Source organism: Leucoraja erinacea, chromosome 3 (genome assembly GCF_028641065.1).
Source record: "Leucoraja erinacea ecotype New England chromosome 3, Leri_hhj_1, whole genome shotgun sequence".
In the NCBI taxonomy this organism is placed as follows: Eukaryota; Metazoa; Chordata; class Chondrichthyes; order Rajiformes; family Rajidae; genus Leucoraja; species Leucoraja erinaceus.
Window position 1 is genome coordinate 52,663,303 of NC_073379.1, and position 16,916 is coordinate 52,680,218.

General features: G+C 46.1%; 1 protein-coding gene across 2 annotated transcripts in view; it reads left to right on the plus strand.

Moving 5' to 3' along the window:
• The first annotated feature begins 4,485 nt into the window (after positions 1-4,485).
• Positions 4,486-16,916, plus strand: part of LOC129695588 (trypsin inhibitor ClTI-1-like) — a 37,536-nt gene continuing 25,105 nt past the window's right edge. Inside the window, exons 1-4 of one of the 2 annotated variants that reach the window (XM_055632672.1) lie at positions 4,486-4,699; positions 5,051-5,085; positions 8,807-8,916; positions 13,845-14,684. In XM_055632672.1, the coding sequence (XP_055488647.1) occupies positions 4,660-4,699; positions 5,051-5,085; positions 8,807-8,916; positions 13,845-13,950 (291 nt within the window). In that variant the 5' untranslated portion in view covers positions 4,486-4,659 and the 3' untranslated portion in view covers positions 13,951-14,684. Of the gene's footprint in view, positions 4,700-5,050; positions 5,086-8,806; positions 8,917-13,844; positions 14,685-16,916 lie in introns of those variants that run through there. The other variant, XM_055632673.1, reaches the window with a different exon arrangement.

Genomic DNA, 16,916 nt, shown 5'->3' on the forward strand with positions numbered 1-16,916 from the left:
ACCGGGTTTTAAAATCCGGATTACAAAAACTTGGGCGGGTTGTCCCCCACTTCTCAAAACAGAGGGGGGACGTGTCCCCCCTGGCCCCCCCGGGTTTTCAGCCCCTTGCAGGGGGCTGAGCACGCAGCCTTGAGGTGCTCCTGTGCTGATTGTTATCGAGGATGACCCATTTCCACCAATACGGACAGACTGAAGTCTGTGAATGAGGAAGTCGAGGATCCAATTGCAGAGGGATGCGCAGAGACCCAGATCTGAGAGCTTTGTAAACAGCTTGGAGGGGATGATAGTGTTAAATGCCGTGCTGAATGGTGAGCCAGTGAGATTGCATCCACGGTTGATCTGTTGTGGCGGTAAGCAACTGCAGTGGGTCCAGGTTTTTGTCGAGGTAGGAGTTGATTTGTGCCATGATCAACCTCTCAAAACACTTCATCACCACAGGCGTTACTGCCACAGGTCGATAGTCATTGTAGCACGTCACCTTACTCTTCTTGGGCACTGGAATAATTGATGCCCTTTTGAAGCAGGTGGGGTCCTCAGACCTCAGAAGTGAGAGGTTGAAAATGTCCGTAAAAACTCCAACCAGTTGGTCCGCAGTTGGTCCTTCAGAAACAAAGTAGTGGGATCTTATTCACATTAAAAAAACTTGCTGTCCCCGATAAAAGCACGCTGGATCAAGAGCGGAACTCACTATCAAAACATGGAGGGGACGGGGGAAATTTTTTTTGGCAGCCACGCGCGCATGCGCACACTCACACACACGCGCGAGGCTTCGGAGGCTCAATCCAGCGCTAAAAACTGAGATTTTAAAATTGGGATCACAAAAACTTGGGGAGGATGTCCCCCACCTCTCAAAACATGGGGGGGACGTGTCCCCTCTGGTCCCCCTGGGTGTTCCGCCCCTGCGCTGGATACAGACATGGACACAGACAGGGCCCAGAGCCGCGCTCCTCCCTCCCCCTATCGCGGCTCAAGACGGCAGACTCAAAAGCCCACTGACTGACTTTCAGTTATTTAAAATACCGTGTGTGCGGAGGCGCGGTAGGAGGAGGAGGGGCAACCAGTCATGTGAGGGGGGAGAGAGAGGGAGAAGCATTCCCGCCGACCCACCCGCACCGCCTCGAACCACAGCCCAGGGCCCTGAGAGCGGCTGGACAAAGACATGGACACAGGCTGGACCTGGAGCCGCACTCCCCCCTCCCCCTCACGCCTCTCCAGGCTGCAATATTGCATTTGGGAAACGAGGCCCAATGGGTCCCTCTTGGGGTAGGGAGGGGAGAGGGGTAATGGACAATGTTGACAAAGACAGGACTCTCAGTCCAATGAGAGATTTGTAACATTGTTTTAAGGAGAGGGAGGGAGTGTGGAGGGGGTGAGGAGAGGATTGTTGTTTATTGTTATTTAAACAGATAGAGGGAGAGGAGGTGGTAGGGAGGGGAGAGGGGTTATGGAGGGAGGGAGCGGGTGACTGAGGGTAGAGAAAAGGAGAGGGAGCGAGAGGTGAGGGAAAGAGTGGGGGAGGGGAGCAGAGGGGTAAAAAGACAGAGGGTGAAGAGGAGAGGGAGAGAGTGCTGGGGATGAGAGGAAATGAGCCGAGCCTGCGCAGTTAAGGGCTATGGGTGAGTGGTGGAATATTGCGTTGGGGGAATGGGTTGCATTGGGGGAACAGGGCCCAACGGGTCCCACTTGGCCGTGTATATTACTAAAATCATCTTGTTTGTTTCTATATTTGTTTGTTTGTTTCTATGTCAGTTGCACCTATATTTGTGCAAAAACGGTACACGATAGCATTATAATGTTTGCACCACCTTACTCACCATTGCCCTGTGATGTCAATTAAACAAGTTTTGTTCACATTGATGGTAAATTATACAAGTTATTGACATTTTAAACTTAAAAAAAAACTGTTTTCCACTTGCTCTGCCATCAGCAGTGTTCCACCCCTCAATGACATCACAATGGGATCTCAGCAGCGTTCCACCATGACATCACAATAGGATCTCGTTTATATTTAAATACACACTGTTATAAAAAACACAGCAGCATTCCACCTCACAATGACGTCTAGGGAGGGATTATGGAGGTAGGGAGGGTGGGAGTGACTGAGGCTAGGGGGAAAGAGAGGGAGGGAGGTGAGAGATGGAGTGGGGAGGGGAGGAGAAGAGGGGGAAGAAGAAGGATGGTGAAGAGATAGGGGGAGGAAGTGCTGGGAATGAAAAGGAATGGAGGATAGGAGTAGGAAGAGGGGCACTTGGGGAGGGTTGCTGTGACATGCGTCACAACGGGGATCTCTGGCGTCACAATGGGAACCCATCAGCCACGCCTGCGCAGGTGGGGGGCTCTGGGTGACTGAAGGAATATTGCATTGGGGGACCATGCCTCCCCTGTGACAAGGACCCAATGGGTCCTACTTGGTCTATATATTACTCAAACTCTCTGTGATGGATTCTTAGAGCAGCTTGTACTGGAGCCTACCAGGGAGAAGGGAATTCTGGATTTAATTTTGTGTAATGAACCAGATTCGATAAGGGAACTAGAGGTAAAGGAGCCATTAGGAGGTAGTGACCATAATATGGTGAGTTTTCATCTATAATTTGAGAGGGAGAAGGGAAAATCGCAAGTGTCAGTTGAACAAAGGGGACTATGGAGACATGGGGGAGGAGTTGGGCAAAGTTGACTGGAAAGATAGCCTAACAGGGATGACAGTGGAACAACAATGGCAGGTATTTCTGGGAATAATACAGAAGGTGCAGGATCAGGTTATTCCAAAGAGGAAGAAAGATTCCAAGGGGAGTAAGGAGTGACCGTGGCTGACAAGGGAAGTCAGGGGCAGTATAAAAATAAAAGAGTAGAAGTTTAACAGGGCAAAGATGAGCGGGTAACCAGAGGATTGCGTAACTTTTAAAGAGCAACAGAAGATAACTAAAAAGGCAATAGGGGGAGAAAAGATGAGGTATGAAGGTAAGCTAGCCAAGAATATAAAGGAGGATAGTAAAAGCTTCATTGGGTATGTGAAGAACAAAAAAATTAGTTAAGACCAAAGTTGGACCCTCGAAGACTGAAAAAGGTGAATTTATAATGGGGAACAAGGAAATGGCAGACAAGCTGAACAGGTACTTTGGATCTGTTTTCACTAAGGAAGACACAAACAATCTCCTTGATGTACTAGAGGCCAGAGGAACTAGGGTGACAGTGGAACTGAAGGAAATTCATATTAGGCAGGAAATTGTGTTGGGCAGACTGATGGGACAGAAGGCTGATAAATCCCCAGGGCCTAATGATCTGTATCCCAGGGTAATTAAGGCTCTAAAAATCATGGAGGCATTGGTGACCATTTTCCAATGTTCTATTGATTCAGGATCATTTCCTGTGGATTGGAGGGTAGCTAATGTTATCCCACTTTTTAAGATAGGCAGGTTAGAGAAAGCAGGGAATTATGGACCAGTTAGCCTGACATCGGTGGCGGGGAAGATGCTGGAGTCAATCATAAAAATGAAATAGCGGCACATTTGGATAGCAGTAGCAGGATCGGTCCGAGTCAACATGGATTAATGAAGGGAAAATTATGTTTGACTTATCTTCTGGAATTCTTTGAGGATGTAACTAGGAAAATGGACAAGGGAGAGCCAGTGAATGTAGTGTACCTGGACTATTAGAAAGCATTTGATGAGTTCCCACATGGGGGATTAGCGGGCAAAATTAGAGCACATGTTATCCGAGGTAGGGTACTGACATGGATAGAAAATTGGTTGGTAGACAGAAAACAAAGAGTAAGGATTACAAGACCTACACCAAACCCAAACCAATTCAGAGCAGACGAGGGCATTAAATCCAATTTGTGATCCCAGCTACAAAGACAGATGTGTACAGCAATTCATTCTTCCCACGCACAATTAAAGCATGGAATAGTCTCCACCCTACTATAGTTACCCAACCAGATGCAACTAAATTTAAAGCAGCTCTTTCTTCCCAATAACCCTTTCTGCCTTAAGTCCTCCCTCCCCCACCTCCAGTTTAAATTCCATTTGGAATATTTTGGAGGACCGAGAAACCAAGAAACCAAGAACCAAGGATCAACGGGTGGGGTGGGGGGGAGGTAGGGAGAGGATTGGGGTTATGGAGCGGGGGAGGGTGACTGAGGTTAGGGGAAAGGAGAGGGGGGGGGTGGGGGGGGGGGGAGGGGGGGAAGGGGAGAGGGAAAAGAAGAGGGAGGATCAAGAGCAGAGAACTAGTGCTGCGGGATGAGGGGGAATGGAGGAGAATATGGGTAGGAAGAGGGATGGCGAGGTAATGGAAATATTAAATGCAAAGTTATAAACTTAAACTTAATTTCTGCCGTTAATGCTGGCCCGTCAGCCCAGCATGCGCGATTGCGGGCTGTGGGTCAGTGGTGAAATTTTGAATTGGGGGACCAGGCCTCCCGTGTGACGGGGACCCAACGGGCCCCGCTTGGTCTGGTATATAATTAAAATACGTCTCTCCTGTCAATACCGTGCGGCCAAACTCAAGTCCGACCACTGATTCGCGTTGTCAATCTGATCCCTGTATCAATCGCTGGCTGTGAGTGATTTGCTGAGGACAGGATGAAGGATGGGAGCGCTCACTCTGCGCGGATACATAAGGAGCTCCGGGGATCGCCGCTGAAACTGCTGGAGTGGAGTGATGATGAAGTTCCTGCTAACACTGACCATCTGCGCTTCAGGTACCGGCTCTTGGTGGCGGCTGTCTGAGCGGACAGATCCGGAGCGGGAGATGCACAGCCGGGACTGAAATCTATTTCATCTCAGCGCTGCATCCGCAAATACCATTCTGTGCAGAGGTCGGGGAGTGTTTGTATTTTTAATGATATTTTCATGGAGCGCAATAGACCAGGTCTGTGATATTGCAGGGATATCAGTACCTGTCCTGTGTGCCCATTGAACGCGGAGGTAGTTTAATGCAATTCTCGCTAAATGCGGTTTAGGCGCTCTCCAGATTCAGGTGGTATTCTTTCTGAATGCATTGAAGAGTGGGGTTTGCAAATATATTAATGAACATTTTGACTGTTTTCCAGCATTCTTTGCTCAAAGAGTCGCCACTGTGAGAGCCGTAAGTTACTGAGCCTCATACTTTACAATGAACTGATGTAGAGTTTGACTGTTAGTGGTGGACAGGACAGACAGGGTCAGTGGGAGTGAACTGAACGTTTCAGGTACGTTTCTCTTATGGAAAACGGGAGTTGTAGAAAGCAGTAAACGTTGGGGGTGGGGGGGAGGACGCTTCAAAATACTAAACTGTGACTGTGAGAGCTAAGAGGCGAGGCAGTGAGAAACGGTAAAATGGTAGACGGACAGAGATACTTTGGCCCCGTACTTTGGATCCGTCTTCACTAAGGAAGATACAAACAATCTACCCGATATACTAGTGGCCAGAGGATCTCGGGTGACGGAGGAACTAAAGGAAATTCACATTAGGCAGGAAATGGTGTCGGGTAGACTGATGGGACTGAAGGCTGATAAATCCCCAGGGCCTGATGGTCGGTATCCCAGGGTACTTAAGGAAGTGGCTCTAGAAATCGTGGACACATTGGCAATAAGTTCTGGACCTTGTGACTTCCCTCACAGTGGGAACCATAGTGAGGGGGTGTTTTTATGTTTTATGTTCAATTCTCTTTTTTTAATGTGGTGTCTTACTTTTATTGGTTTGCTGCAAATGGTAAAACACTGAATTTCCCCGAGGGGATTAATAAAGTATCTATCTATCTATCTATCTATCTATCTATCTATCTATCTATCTATCTATCTATCTATCTATCTATCTATCTATCTATCTATCTTTTTCCAATGTTCTATAGATTCAGGATCAGTTTCTGTGGATTGGAGGGTAGCTAATGTTGTCCCACCTTTTAAGAAAGTGGGAGAGAGAAAGCAGGGAATAAGAGACGAGTTAGCCTGACATCGGTGGTGGGGAAGATGCTGGAGTCAATCATAAAAGATGAAATAGCGGCACATTTGGATAGCAGTTGCAGGATCGGTCCGAGTCAGCATGGATTTACGAAGGGTAAATCATGTTTGAATAATCTTCTGGAATTCTTTGAGGATGTAACTAGGATAATTGACAAGGGAGAGCCAGTGCATGTAGTTTACCTGGACTTTCAGAAAGAATTTGATAAGGTCCCACATGGGAGATTAGTGGGCAAAATTAATGCACATGATATAGGGGGTAGAGTGCTGACATGGATAGAAAATTGGTTGGCAGACAGGAAACAAAGAGTAGGGATTAACGGGTCCCTTTCAGAATGGCAGGCAGTGACTAGTGGGGTACCGCAAGGCTCGGTGCTGGAGCCACAGCTATTTACAATATACATCAATGATTTAGATGAAGGGATTCGAAGTAACATTACCAAATTTGCAGATGACACAAAGCTCGGTGGCAGGGTGAACTGTGCGGAGGATGCTATGAGGATGCAGAATGACTTGGACAGGTTGGGTGAGTGGGCAGATGCACGGCAGATGCAGTTTAATGTGGATAAATGTGAGTTTATCCACTTTGGTAGCAAAAACAGGAAGGCAGATTATTATCTGAAAGGTGTCAAGTTGGGAAAAGGGAAAGTACAACGGGATCTTGTTCATCAGTCAATGAAAGTAAGCATGCAAGAACAGCAGGCAGTGAAGAAAGCAAATGGCATGTTGGCCTTCACACCAAGAGGAATTGAGTATAGGAGCAAGAGGTCCTTCTGCATTTGTAAGGGCCCTAGTGAGACCACACCTGGAGTTCTGTGTGCAGTTTGGTCTCCAAATTTGAGGAAGGACATTCTTGCTATTGAGGGAGTGCATCATAGGTTCACAAGGATAATTCCAGGGATGGCGGGACAGCCATATGCTGAGAGAATGGAGCGGAAGGGCTTGTATACTGGTGTCCAGAACCAGGGGCCACAGGTTAAGATTAGGGGGTAAGCCATTTAGAATGGAGATGAGGAAACACATTTTCAGACAGAGAGTTGTGAGTTTGCCTCAGAGGGAGGTGGAGGCCGGTTCTCAGGATACTTACAAGAGAGAGCTAGATAGGGCTCTTAAATATAGCGGAGTCAGGCGATATGGGGAGAAGGCAGGAACAGGGTACTGATGGTGGATGATCAGCCATGATCACATTAAATGACGGTGCTGGCTCGAAGGGCCGAATGGCCTACTTCTGCACCTATTGTCTGTTGTTTATTGAGATATAAAAGGGCCAGAAATTGTCAGGTAATAGTCGTAAGGTGATGTGTTATCTCTGGTCTTGACAGTGGACCTCCTTGGAACAGTGCGGGAGGACCGAAAACCCAGAGAGGCAGCGAGATGGAGAGTTGAAGTGACGGAGAACTGGGAAGGGGGGACTGAGTCTGGAGAAACAGCATTTTTCGCAAGCGCTCACCCCCTCTTCCTCGCCACAGTGCGAGTGCTGAGTGCGGTTCACTGAGTGGAAAGACGTGGCTGTAAAAAATGCGGCCTGGATAGAGTCCTTGAAACACTGGGTTGTGGGGAGCGAGGGGGCCAAAAGGCAGGCGTTGCATCTGCTGCACTTGTGGGACACGTGCTGGGAGACGGGGAAAAGAGTGGATCTCTGAGGAATGGATCAAGTGCCGGGGTGGGAAAACTTTCCTTCTGAATAATGAAAGGGACGGGGAAGGTTTGGTTGGCGGTGGCATTGAACTAAAGACTGGAAATGTCCTTTCAGAAGCAGGTACAATTAAATACCAGGACAGACAAATGTAGCAAAAAGAGGAGGAAAATGAAAGGGAGCATGGGACAGGGCACCAAGCCCTCAGCATTGGGGTGGGGAGCACTTCCCTTCCAACAACTTAATTGAAGCCAATGTTTGAAGTTTCTTCCCTTCACAGTCACTGAGCCGGCATCCATCATGATTCCATTAGACTTTATGGGCCTGTCCCACTTAGGCGACCTTTTAGGCGACTACAGGAGACTATGCGGTCGCTACATGGTCGCCACATGTTCTTGGGTGGTTGCTGGGGAGTCGCCTTAATGGTTGTGAGGAGTTCCCGCATTCTGGGAACTAGTCGTGACTTCATTCGAGTTGGCGCTAATTTTTCAACATGTTGAAAAATTTGCAGCGACCAGAATGAAGCCGCCATGGAGAGTAGTGAGAATTCTCGTGCCGTAGGTGCAGTGGTAGTGGGTTGCCAGGAGGTCAAAGGTTGTCATAGGTTGTTGCCGGTGCTGACCGGTGAATTTCATTGGGTCATTGGGGGAAAAAAAACCTAAACAGTAGTTTTCAGAACCAAGGACCGACTGGTAATGTTAATGTCCGCCGAGCTTCACAGCTGTGTATCTCTGGCTTCTTAAAAGTTGTCTCCACTCGTTCTCCCCCCTCCTGCCCCCTCTACCCCTTATATAAGAAACAAGACCTACCTATTACCAGAGATTTCCTCCAACCTGCTCTCCATCATTGGCCTGATTTATTTAACAATCTGTAGGTGTTTCATTCCCTCAGCGTGGGGCAGTTTGCAGTAATGACAATGCAACATGAAGGTCGCTGCCCCATTTCCTAGAGCACACCTGGCTCCTTCATCTTTGCTTCTTTGACTGGACCTTTGTCCACCTGTCCGAATATTTCCGTGACAATGTCTGCAAAGCATCTTGGGATATTCTTGCGTTAAAAATACTTTATAAATGCGTGTTGCTATTGATCTGAACACATGAGATTTAATGATTTTAAGTTTATTGCTGCTTGACTGAATTGTTTTCAATATACTACATTTAGATATATATTTTTGTTTATTATGCTCATTTTGTTCTTTGTTTACTAATGGTTTGAGTTTGTGTGGTTTCAGCCTGAATGCGGGAAATATCAACTACCTACATGTACATTTAGTGCAAAACCAATTTGTGCAACTGATAACACCGTTTACTTAAATGAGTGCCTGTTGTGCGGAGCCAATCAGTAAGAAACCCTTTTGTTTTAAATTCAATATTTTGATTTGGGCTTTCAGGTGGAAGTGAGCTGCCATCTTCAACCACTGTAGGTTCATGTGTGAAGAGCGATCCCCAAGCATTGCCGTCCTTGTCCCTTTCACACGTTTCGGTTACGTTGTTGAGGTGGGGTGAGAGCACATTATATCTAAAGAATCCATTAAGTGTATCATACGGAAGGCCGTCAAAATGATTTTTCAACCTAATTCAACCTCCAAGTAAGCAATTGCCGTGTAGTTTATACCATGTCACATACTCACCAAGTAACTTTAAATATCGTGAAAACTTATCTTTCAGGAAGCAGCTTACAGAAATCCACCTCCCTTTGCGTGATTATAAATTTATCTCAATTTTCATGTAAACCTTCTCCCACTGAAAGTGTCCGACTCTGGTCAAGGACTTTTCTGCCGTGGGGAATGAGTTCTTTCTGCTCAGGTTTGCACAGAAAACGATCATATCATACCAAGGTTGACTAAAATGCTGGAGAAACTCAGCGGGTGAGGCAGCATCTATGGAGAGAAGGAATAGGCAAAATGAAGAGGCGGAGACAGTAGACTTGGGGGAGAGCTGGGATGGGTAGGGGCAGGAGGGAGAAAGCAAAGACTACCTAAAATTGGAGGTCAATGTTCATACCGCTGGGGTATAGACTACCAAAGTGAAATATGAGGTGTTGTTCCTCCAATTTCCGTTTGACTTAACTCTAGCAATGGTGGAGGCTCAGGACAGAAAGGTTTGATTCGGAATGGGAGCGGGAGTTGAAGTGCTGAGCCACCGGGAGATCAGATTGGATATTGTGAATTGAGGGGAGATGTTGGGCAAAATGATCGCCAAGCCTGCGCTTAGTCTCCCTAGTGTAGAGAAGATGATACCTGGAACAGTGGAAGCAGAGGAGTTGGGCGAAGGTATCATATCCAGACAGTTTCACAGGTAAAATGCTCCCGTTCTGGCAAGTACCTGATAAATCTGGTTGCATCTTTTTTGTGCTTCATATTGGTCTACCATGTGCTCAGTTTATTTGTATTCGACGCCTTAATACTCAACAAGGAATCATAAAATCATATATTTCCAAGGTCACAAACCAAAACACACTTCCCCAAAAATGAATGTTATAGTTACCACTGCGTAAAGCTGATAATCCCTCAAGCTCCTCTTTTCTATTTGTTCAGTTGAACTCTAAAGTTTGTAGAATCCGTGTTCTTAGAATGAAAATTAGCCCTGAGTCTAATGTGAGAATAAATGTTTAACGACTGTAATGCCACTGATCTCTATATTGTTTATAGTGCAAAAACTTGGAACATAATACTGTGCAGCAGACAAACAAGCCCTTGAACCCACTGTGTTGGTGCCAAACATGATACCAGGTTTAGCTAATCTCCATCTGCCTGCACAAGATCTTCATCCCTCCATATCCAGGTGCCTGTCTAAAAGCCCCTTAAATGCCACTATCGTATCTGCCTCCACCACCACCCCTGGAAGCATTTTCCGAGCACCCACCACTCTCGGTGTAAAAAAAAAACTTGCTCTGCAAATCCCCCTTAAACTTTGTCCCATTCTACCTTAAAGCAATGGTTTTTAGTGTCAAACTAATTTATTTGTCTTTATGCAAAGTTATGTCATCATTTTATGCCAGCCAATATTTCCAGTTATCGTTTCAAGAGCATTGGCTAAGCTGAATCAGTTTAGCTGATTCATTCTGCATTCTGGCAGGCAGGTTTGCCACTGCTACACAGGTGGTTTTAAACTGAATAAGGGGGGTGGGGTGTCGAATGGGATAGTTGGGGATGGAGTTAAAGGGAAAGGGTTTCTTAAATGTGTGAGCGTTGAGACAGAGGGGTGTAAAATGAGGGTGGAAGCAATAGGCAGCAAGGTGAAATGTGGCAGGCAGACAAATCCAGGGCAAAAATCAAAAAGGGCCACTTTTCAACATAATAGTATAAGGGGTAAGAGTGTTGTAAAAACAAGCCTGAAGGCTTTGTGTCTCAATGCAAGGAGCATTCATAATAAGGTGGATGAGTTGAATGTGAAGATAGCTATTAATGACTATGATATAGTTTGGGATCACGGAGACGTTCCTCCAGGGTGACCAAGGCTGGGAGCTGAACATCCAGGGATATTCAATATTCAGGAGGGATAGACAGAAATGGAAAGGAGATGTGGTAGAGTTGCTGGTTAGAGAGCAGATTAACGCAATAGAAAGGAAGGACATTAGCTTGGAGGATGTGGAATCGATATGGGTGGAGCTGCGAAACACTAAGAGGCAGAAAACTCTAGTCGGAGTTGTGTACAGGCCACCTAACAGTAGTAGTGGAGTTGGGGAAATTAGAAATGCATGCAACAAAGGTAAAACAGTTATTATGGGTGACTTCAATCTACATATAGATTGGGTGAATCAAATTGGCAAGAGTGCAGAATAAGAGGATTTTTTGGAATGTATGCGGGATAGATTTCTAAACCAACATGTAGAGGAACCAACGAGAGAGCAGGCTATTCTAGATTGGGTATTGAGTGATGAGGAAGGGTTAGTTAGCAGTCTTGTTGTGCGTGGCCCCTTGGGCAAGAGTGACTATAATATGGTTGAGTTCTTCATTAGGATGGAGAGTGACATTGTTAATTCAGAAACAAGGGTCCTGAACTTAAAGAAAGGTAACTTTGAGGGTATGAGACGTGAATTGGCCAAGATAGACTGGCGATTGATTCTTAATGGGTTGACGGTGGATATGCAATGGAAGGCATTTAAAAACTGCATGGATAAACTACAACAATTGTTCATCCCAGTTTGGCAAAAAAATAAATCAGGGAAGTTAGTGCATCCGTGGATAACAAGGGAAATCAGGGATAGTATCAAAACAAAAGATGAAGTGTACAAATTAGCCAGTAAAAGCAGCCTACCAGAGGACTGGGAGAAATTCAGAGACCAGCAGAGGAGGACAAGGGCTTAATTCGGAAAGGGAAAATAGATTATGAAAGAAAACTGTCAGGGAACATAAAAACTGACTGCAAAAGCGTTTATAGATATGTGAAGAGAAAAAAGATTAGTTAAAACAAATGTAGGTCCCTTGCAGTCAGAAACAGGTGAATTGATCATGCGGAACAAGGACATGGCAGACCAATTGAATAACTACTTTGGTTCTGTCTTCACTAAGGAAGACATAAATAATCTGCCGGAAATAGCAGGGGACCGCGGGTCAAATGAGATGGAGGAACTGAGTGAAATCCAGGTTAGCCGGGAAGTGGTGTTAGGTAAATTGAATGGATTAAAGGCCGATAAATCCCCAGGGCCCGCTAGGCTGCATTCCAGAGTACTTAAGGAAGTAGCCCCAGAAATAGTGGATGCATTAATGATAATTTTTCAAAACTCTTTAGATTCTGGAGTAGTTCCTGAGGATTGGAGGGTAGCTAATGTAACCCCACTTTTTAAAAAGGGAGGGACAGAGAAAATGGGGAATTACAGACCAGTTAGTCTAACGTCGGTAGTGGGGAAACTGCTAGAATCAGTTATTAAAGATGGGATAGCAGCACATTTGGAAAGTGGTGAAATCATTGGACAAAGTCAGCATGGATTTATGAAGGTAAATCATGTCTGACGAATCTTATAGAATTTTTCGAGGATGTAACTAGTAGAGTGGATAAGGGAGAACCAGTGGATGTGTTATATCTGGACGTTCAGAAGGCTTTCGACAAGATCCCACATAAGAGATTAGTATACAAACTTAAAGCACACGGTATTGGGGGTTCAGTATTGATGTGGATAGAGAAGTGGCTGGCAGACAGGAAGCAAAGAGTAGGCGTAAACGGGTCCTTTTCACAATGGCAGGCAGTGACTAGTGGGGTACCGCAAGGCTCAGTGCTGGGACCCCAGCTATTTACGATATATATTAATGATTTGGACGAGGGAATTGAATGCAACATCTCCAAGTTTGCAGATGACACTAAGCTGGGGGGCAGTGTTAGCTGTGAGGAGGATGCTAGGAGGCTGCAAGGTGACTTGGATAGGCTGGGTGAGTGGGCAAATGCATGGCAGATGCAGTATAATGTGGATAAATGTGAGGTTATCCACTTTGGTGGCAAAAACAGGAAAGTAGACTATTACTGAATGGTGGCCGATTAGGAAAGGGGGAGATGCAACGAGACCTGGGTGTCATTGCACACCAGTCATTAAAAGTAGGCATGCAGGTGCAGCAAGCAGTGAAGAAGGCAAATGGTATGTTAGCATTCATAGCAAAAGGATTTGAGTATAGGAGCAGGGAGATTCTACTGCAGTTGTACAGGGTCTTGGTGAGACCACACCTGTAGTATTGCGTACAGTTTTGGTCTCCTAATCTGAGGAAAGACATTGTTGCCATAGAGGGAGTACAGAGAAGGTTCACCAGACTGATTCCTGGGATGTCAGGACTTTCATATGAAGAAAGACTGGATAGACTCGGTTTGTACTCGCTAGAATTTAGATGATTGAGGGGGGATCTTATAGAAACTTAAATTCTTAAGGGGTTGGACAGGCTAGATACAGGAAGATTGTTTTAGATGTTGGGGAAGTCCAGAACAAGGGGTCACAGTTTAAGGATAAGGGGGAAATCTTTTAGGACCGAGATGAGGAAAACATTTTTCACACAGAGAGTGGTGAATCTCTGGAATTCTCTCCCGCAGAAGGTAGTTGAGGCCAGTTCATTGACTATATTTAAGAGGGAGTTAGATGTGGCCCTTGTGGCTAAGGGGATCAAGGGGTATGGAGAGAAGGCAGGTACGGGATACTGAGTTGGATGATCAGCCATGATCACATTGAATGGTGGTGCTGGTTCGAAGGGCCGAATGGCCTACTCCTGCACATAATTTCTATGTTTCATCCCAGACCATTGAAAGGTTTATTACTTTAATTTTTTTATTTTCCTCTGGTTTCCTCAGGAATCTTAACCAAAATGTTCAAATTGTGAAGGATGGACCCTGTGAAGGTGACGATGCAGGAGTCAGAAGGACACTGGAGAACTTTGAGTTATCACATGAAGATTGATGCCGTTTAGTTGATGGGTAATAGTCTACCGACTCTATTCCTTTAGCATGTTGAGCTTCTCTTCAGAACAGGTGGATTTGCTGACTAGGTGTTCACGGAGAATTCATCAAGAAATCAATTGTCCTCATGTTCTACTTGATCTGGGAATAAACCCTCATACACCTTCTGCAAAGATTGATCACAGGTTTCAATAAATAATATTAAAAACACTTAATTAGTGTGAATTATTACTTCCTTCAATTTTAATATAATCAAATGAGAGGTAGTAGCTCTGTGTCCCTCCACACAATTCTTCTTTTCCTTCTTCAGAATTACAGACAGGTTAAAACCTGGAAGGAGGCCATTTGGCCCATTGAGAGTATAGCAGCTCATCACTCATCCCTGAGTCCGGCAGAGTCTGGCAATCTTTTCCTTTCAAGTCTTTATCCATCAGCCTTTGAATACCAGAATTAAGCCAGTCTTCACTGCGAGAACATGAACATAGACCACCACAGTGCAGGAATAGGCTCTTCAGTCCATGATGTCTGTGGTGAACATGATGCCAAGTAAAATTAATCCATTGTCCCCTTTTGACTTCTTCCCATCTCTGACCTTTGTTCATCCTTCTGCCAACCAAAAGTCCCCTCACCTGCATCCACCTATCACTTGCCAAGCTTTGTAGTGCATCCGCCTCGCTTCCCCTTTATTTCACTCCACTACAATCAGTCTGAAGAAGGGTCCCAAGCCAAAACACTGCCTATAGAAACATAGAAACATAGAAATTAGGTGCAGGAGTAGGCCATTCGGCCCTTCGAGCCTGCACCACCATTCAATAAGATCATGGCTGATCATCCAACTCAGTATCCCGTACCTGCCTTCTCTCCATACCCCCTGATCCCCTTAGCCACAAGGGCCACATCCAACTCCCTCTTAAATATAGCCAATGAACTGGCCTCAACTACCCTCTGTGGCAGAGAGTTCCAGAGATTTACCACTCTCTGCGTGAAAAAAGTTCTTCTCATCTCGGTTTTAAAGGATTTCCCCTTTATCCTTAAGCTGTGACCCCTTGTCCTGGACTTCCCTAACATCGGGAACAATCTTCCTGCATCTAGCCTGTCCAACCCCTTAAGAATTTTGTAAGTTTCTATAAGATCCCCTCTCAATCTTCTAAATTCTAGAGAGTATAAACCAAGTCTATCCAGCCTTTCTTCATAAGACTATCTATGTTCTCCAGAGATGCTGCCTCACACGCTGAGATACTTCAGTCTACATATTTCCGTATTCTTCCATTTGCTGCATTTTGAAGTATTTATGTTAAAGCCTCTAAAATACCATGATCATATCTGCTTCCAACAGCACATTCCATACACCCATGACCGTCTGTATAAAAAAAATGAGTCTCGCAAATCTCCTTTATGTTTTTTACCACTCTGACTTTAATGCTATGCCCTCTAGTTTTTTATTTGGGAAAATATTGTGACTGTCTGCTATGCCCATCATCTCTATATAACTAAAAGTATTTTTCTTGCATGTGCCCACGATGTGTCTCTTGTGTCAATCTGGTTTTCCTGTCTTCTTCCAAATGCTAGGCCACAGCCTTCCCCTTTTCACACATCCAACTCACATTTTTCCCGTGGTGGCGATAAACAATCATTTACATTTTAAAAAAATCCATTTTAAAAGACACAACAGCATTCCACCTCACAATGACGTCACAATGGGATCCCAAATTTGATTTACATTAAAAAAAATCTGAATTAAAAAAAAATTGATTTTCATCGTGGGTGGGGGTGGGATAGGGGGGAGGTGAAGAGTGGGGGAGGAAGGGTGTGGAGAGGTGGGGGGGGGTAGGGAGGCGATTGGGGTTATGGAGCGAGGGAGGGTGACTGAGGGTAGGGGAAAGGAGAGAGAGGGAGTGGGGAGTGTCTCTGTGTCAATCTGGTTTTCCTATCTCCTTCCAAATGCTATGCTACAGCCTTCCCCTTTTCACACATCCTCCTCACATTTTTCCCGTGGTGGCGATAAACATCTTCCCGTCGCATTTCCACCTATATTTCCCAAGTTACAGCGTTTTAAAAATATCCAAAACCAAGTTTTTAAACAGAATGTTTTCAACCTGCTTCCAAAGTGACGTCACAATGCCTCGCAATGGGGGGGTGAGCGGGCACCAGCTTTGAGTGACGTCAGTGGGAGTGCCACATTTAAATAGGGGGGTTGCACAGAAAGGTCATACGATCAAAGGGCGTGATGTACAGATTCGCTCAAGCCTTCTGGTGTTCCAGACACGCAACACATACGTTCTTACCTGGTAAAAACAGCCAACATCACTGCTGCTCATGGACAGAGACAAGACACAAATGTTTTTTGTCACTGACTTGCGAAAGAGCAGCGTGCTTTTTCGCAAGTCCCGGTCCACGACTGCCCGGGGCTGGAGGGTGACTGAGCGATCTGAACCCGAGCACCAAGGGACACTCAGACACCCAGTGTAAGCGGCCAAAGGAGCGGATCCCTCAGGACAGCCCCCCCTTCCCCCCGGGGTCAGCGCTGTCTGCCCATGGCCACCTACCGCCCCGTCTCCTCCTTGTAGCTGCACTGTGATGAGCTGTGGGTCACGCAGCGCTGTCACTCAAGGCCGGGTGGAGTGGGGACGCCGCTCCGGGCAGCGGACAGACGGGGACACAAACACGGCAACATCCCCGTCAGCTGCAGCAGACAGTCTGGTCCCTCCGCCCACCCAGAGTCACTGACCATGCGTGCTGCACCGGCACCAGACCCCAACACCCACACGGGGTGATTCACCTCCCTGCCCCCCCGGATCTGGACTGACGCTCACACTGGGATGATTCACCACCCGACCCCCAATCCCACACGGGGTGATTCACCTTCCCCCCCCCCTCCGAACCCTCAGACCCCGATCCACATACAGGGTGATTCACCCACTCTCAGATCCTGATCCCCGTATTATTTCACTGTGCTGAGGATTTGAG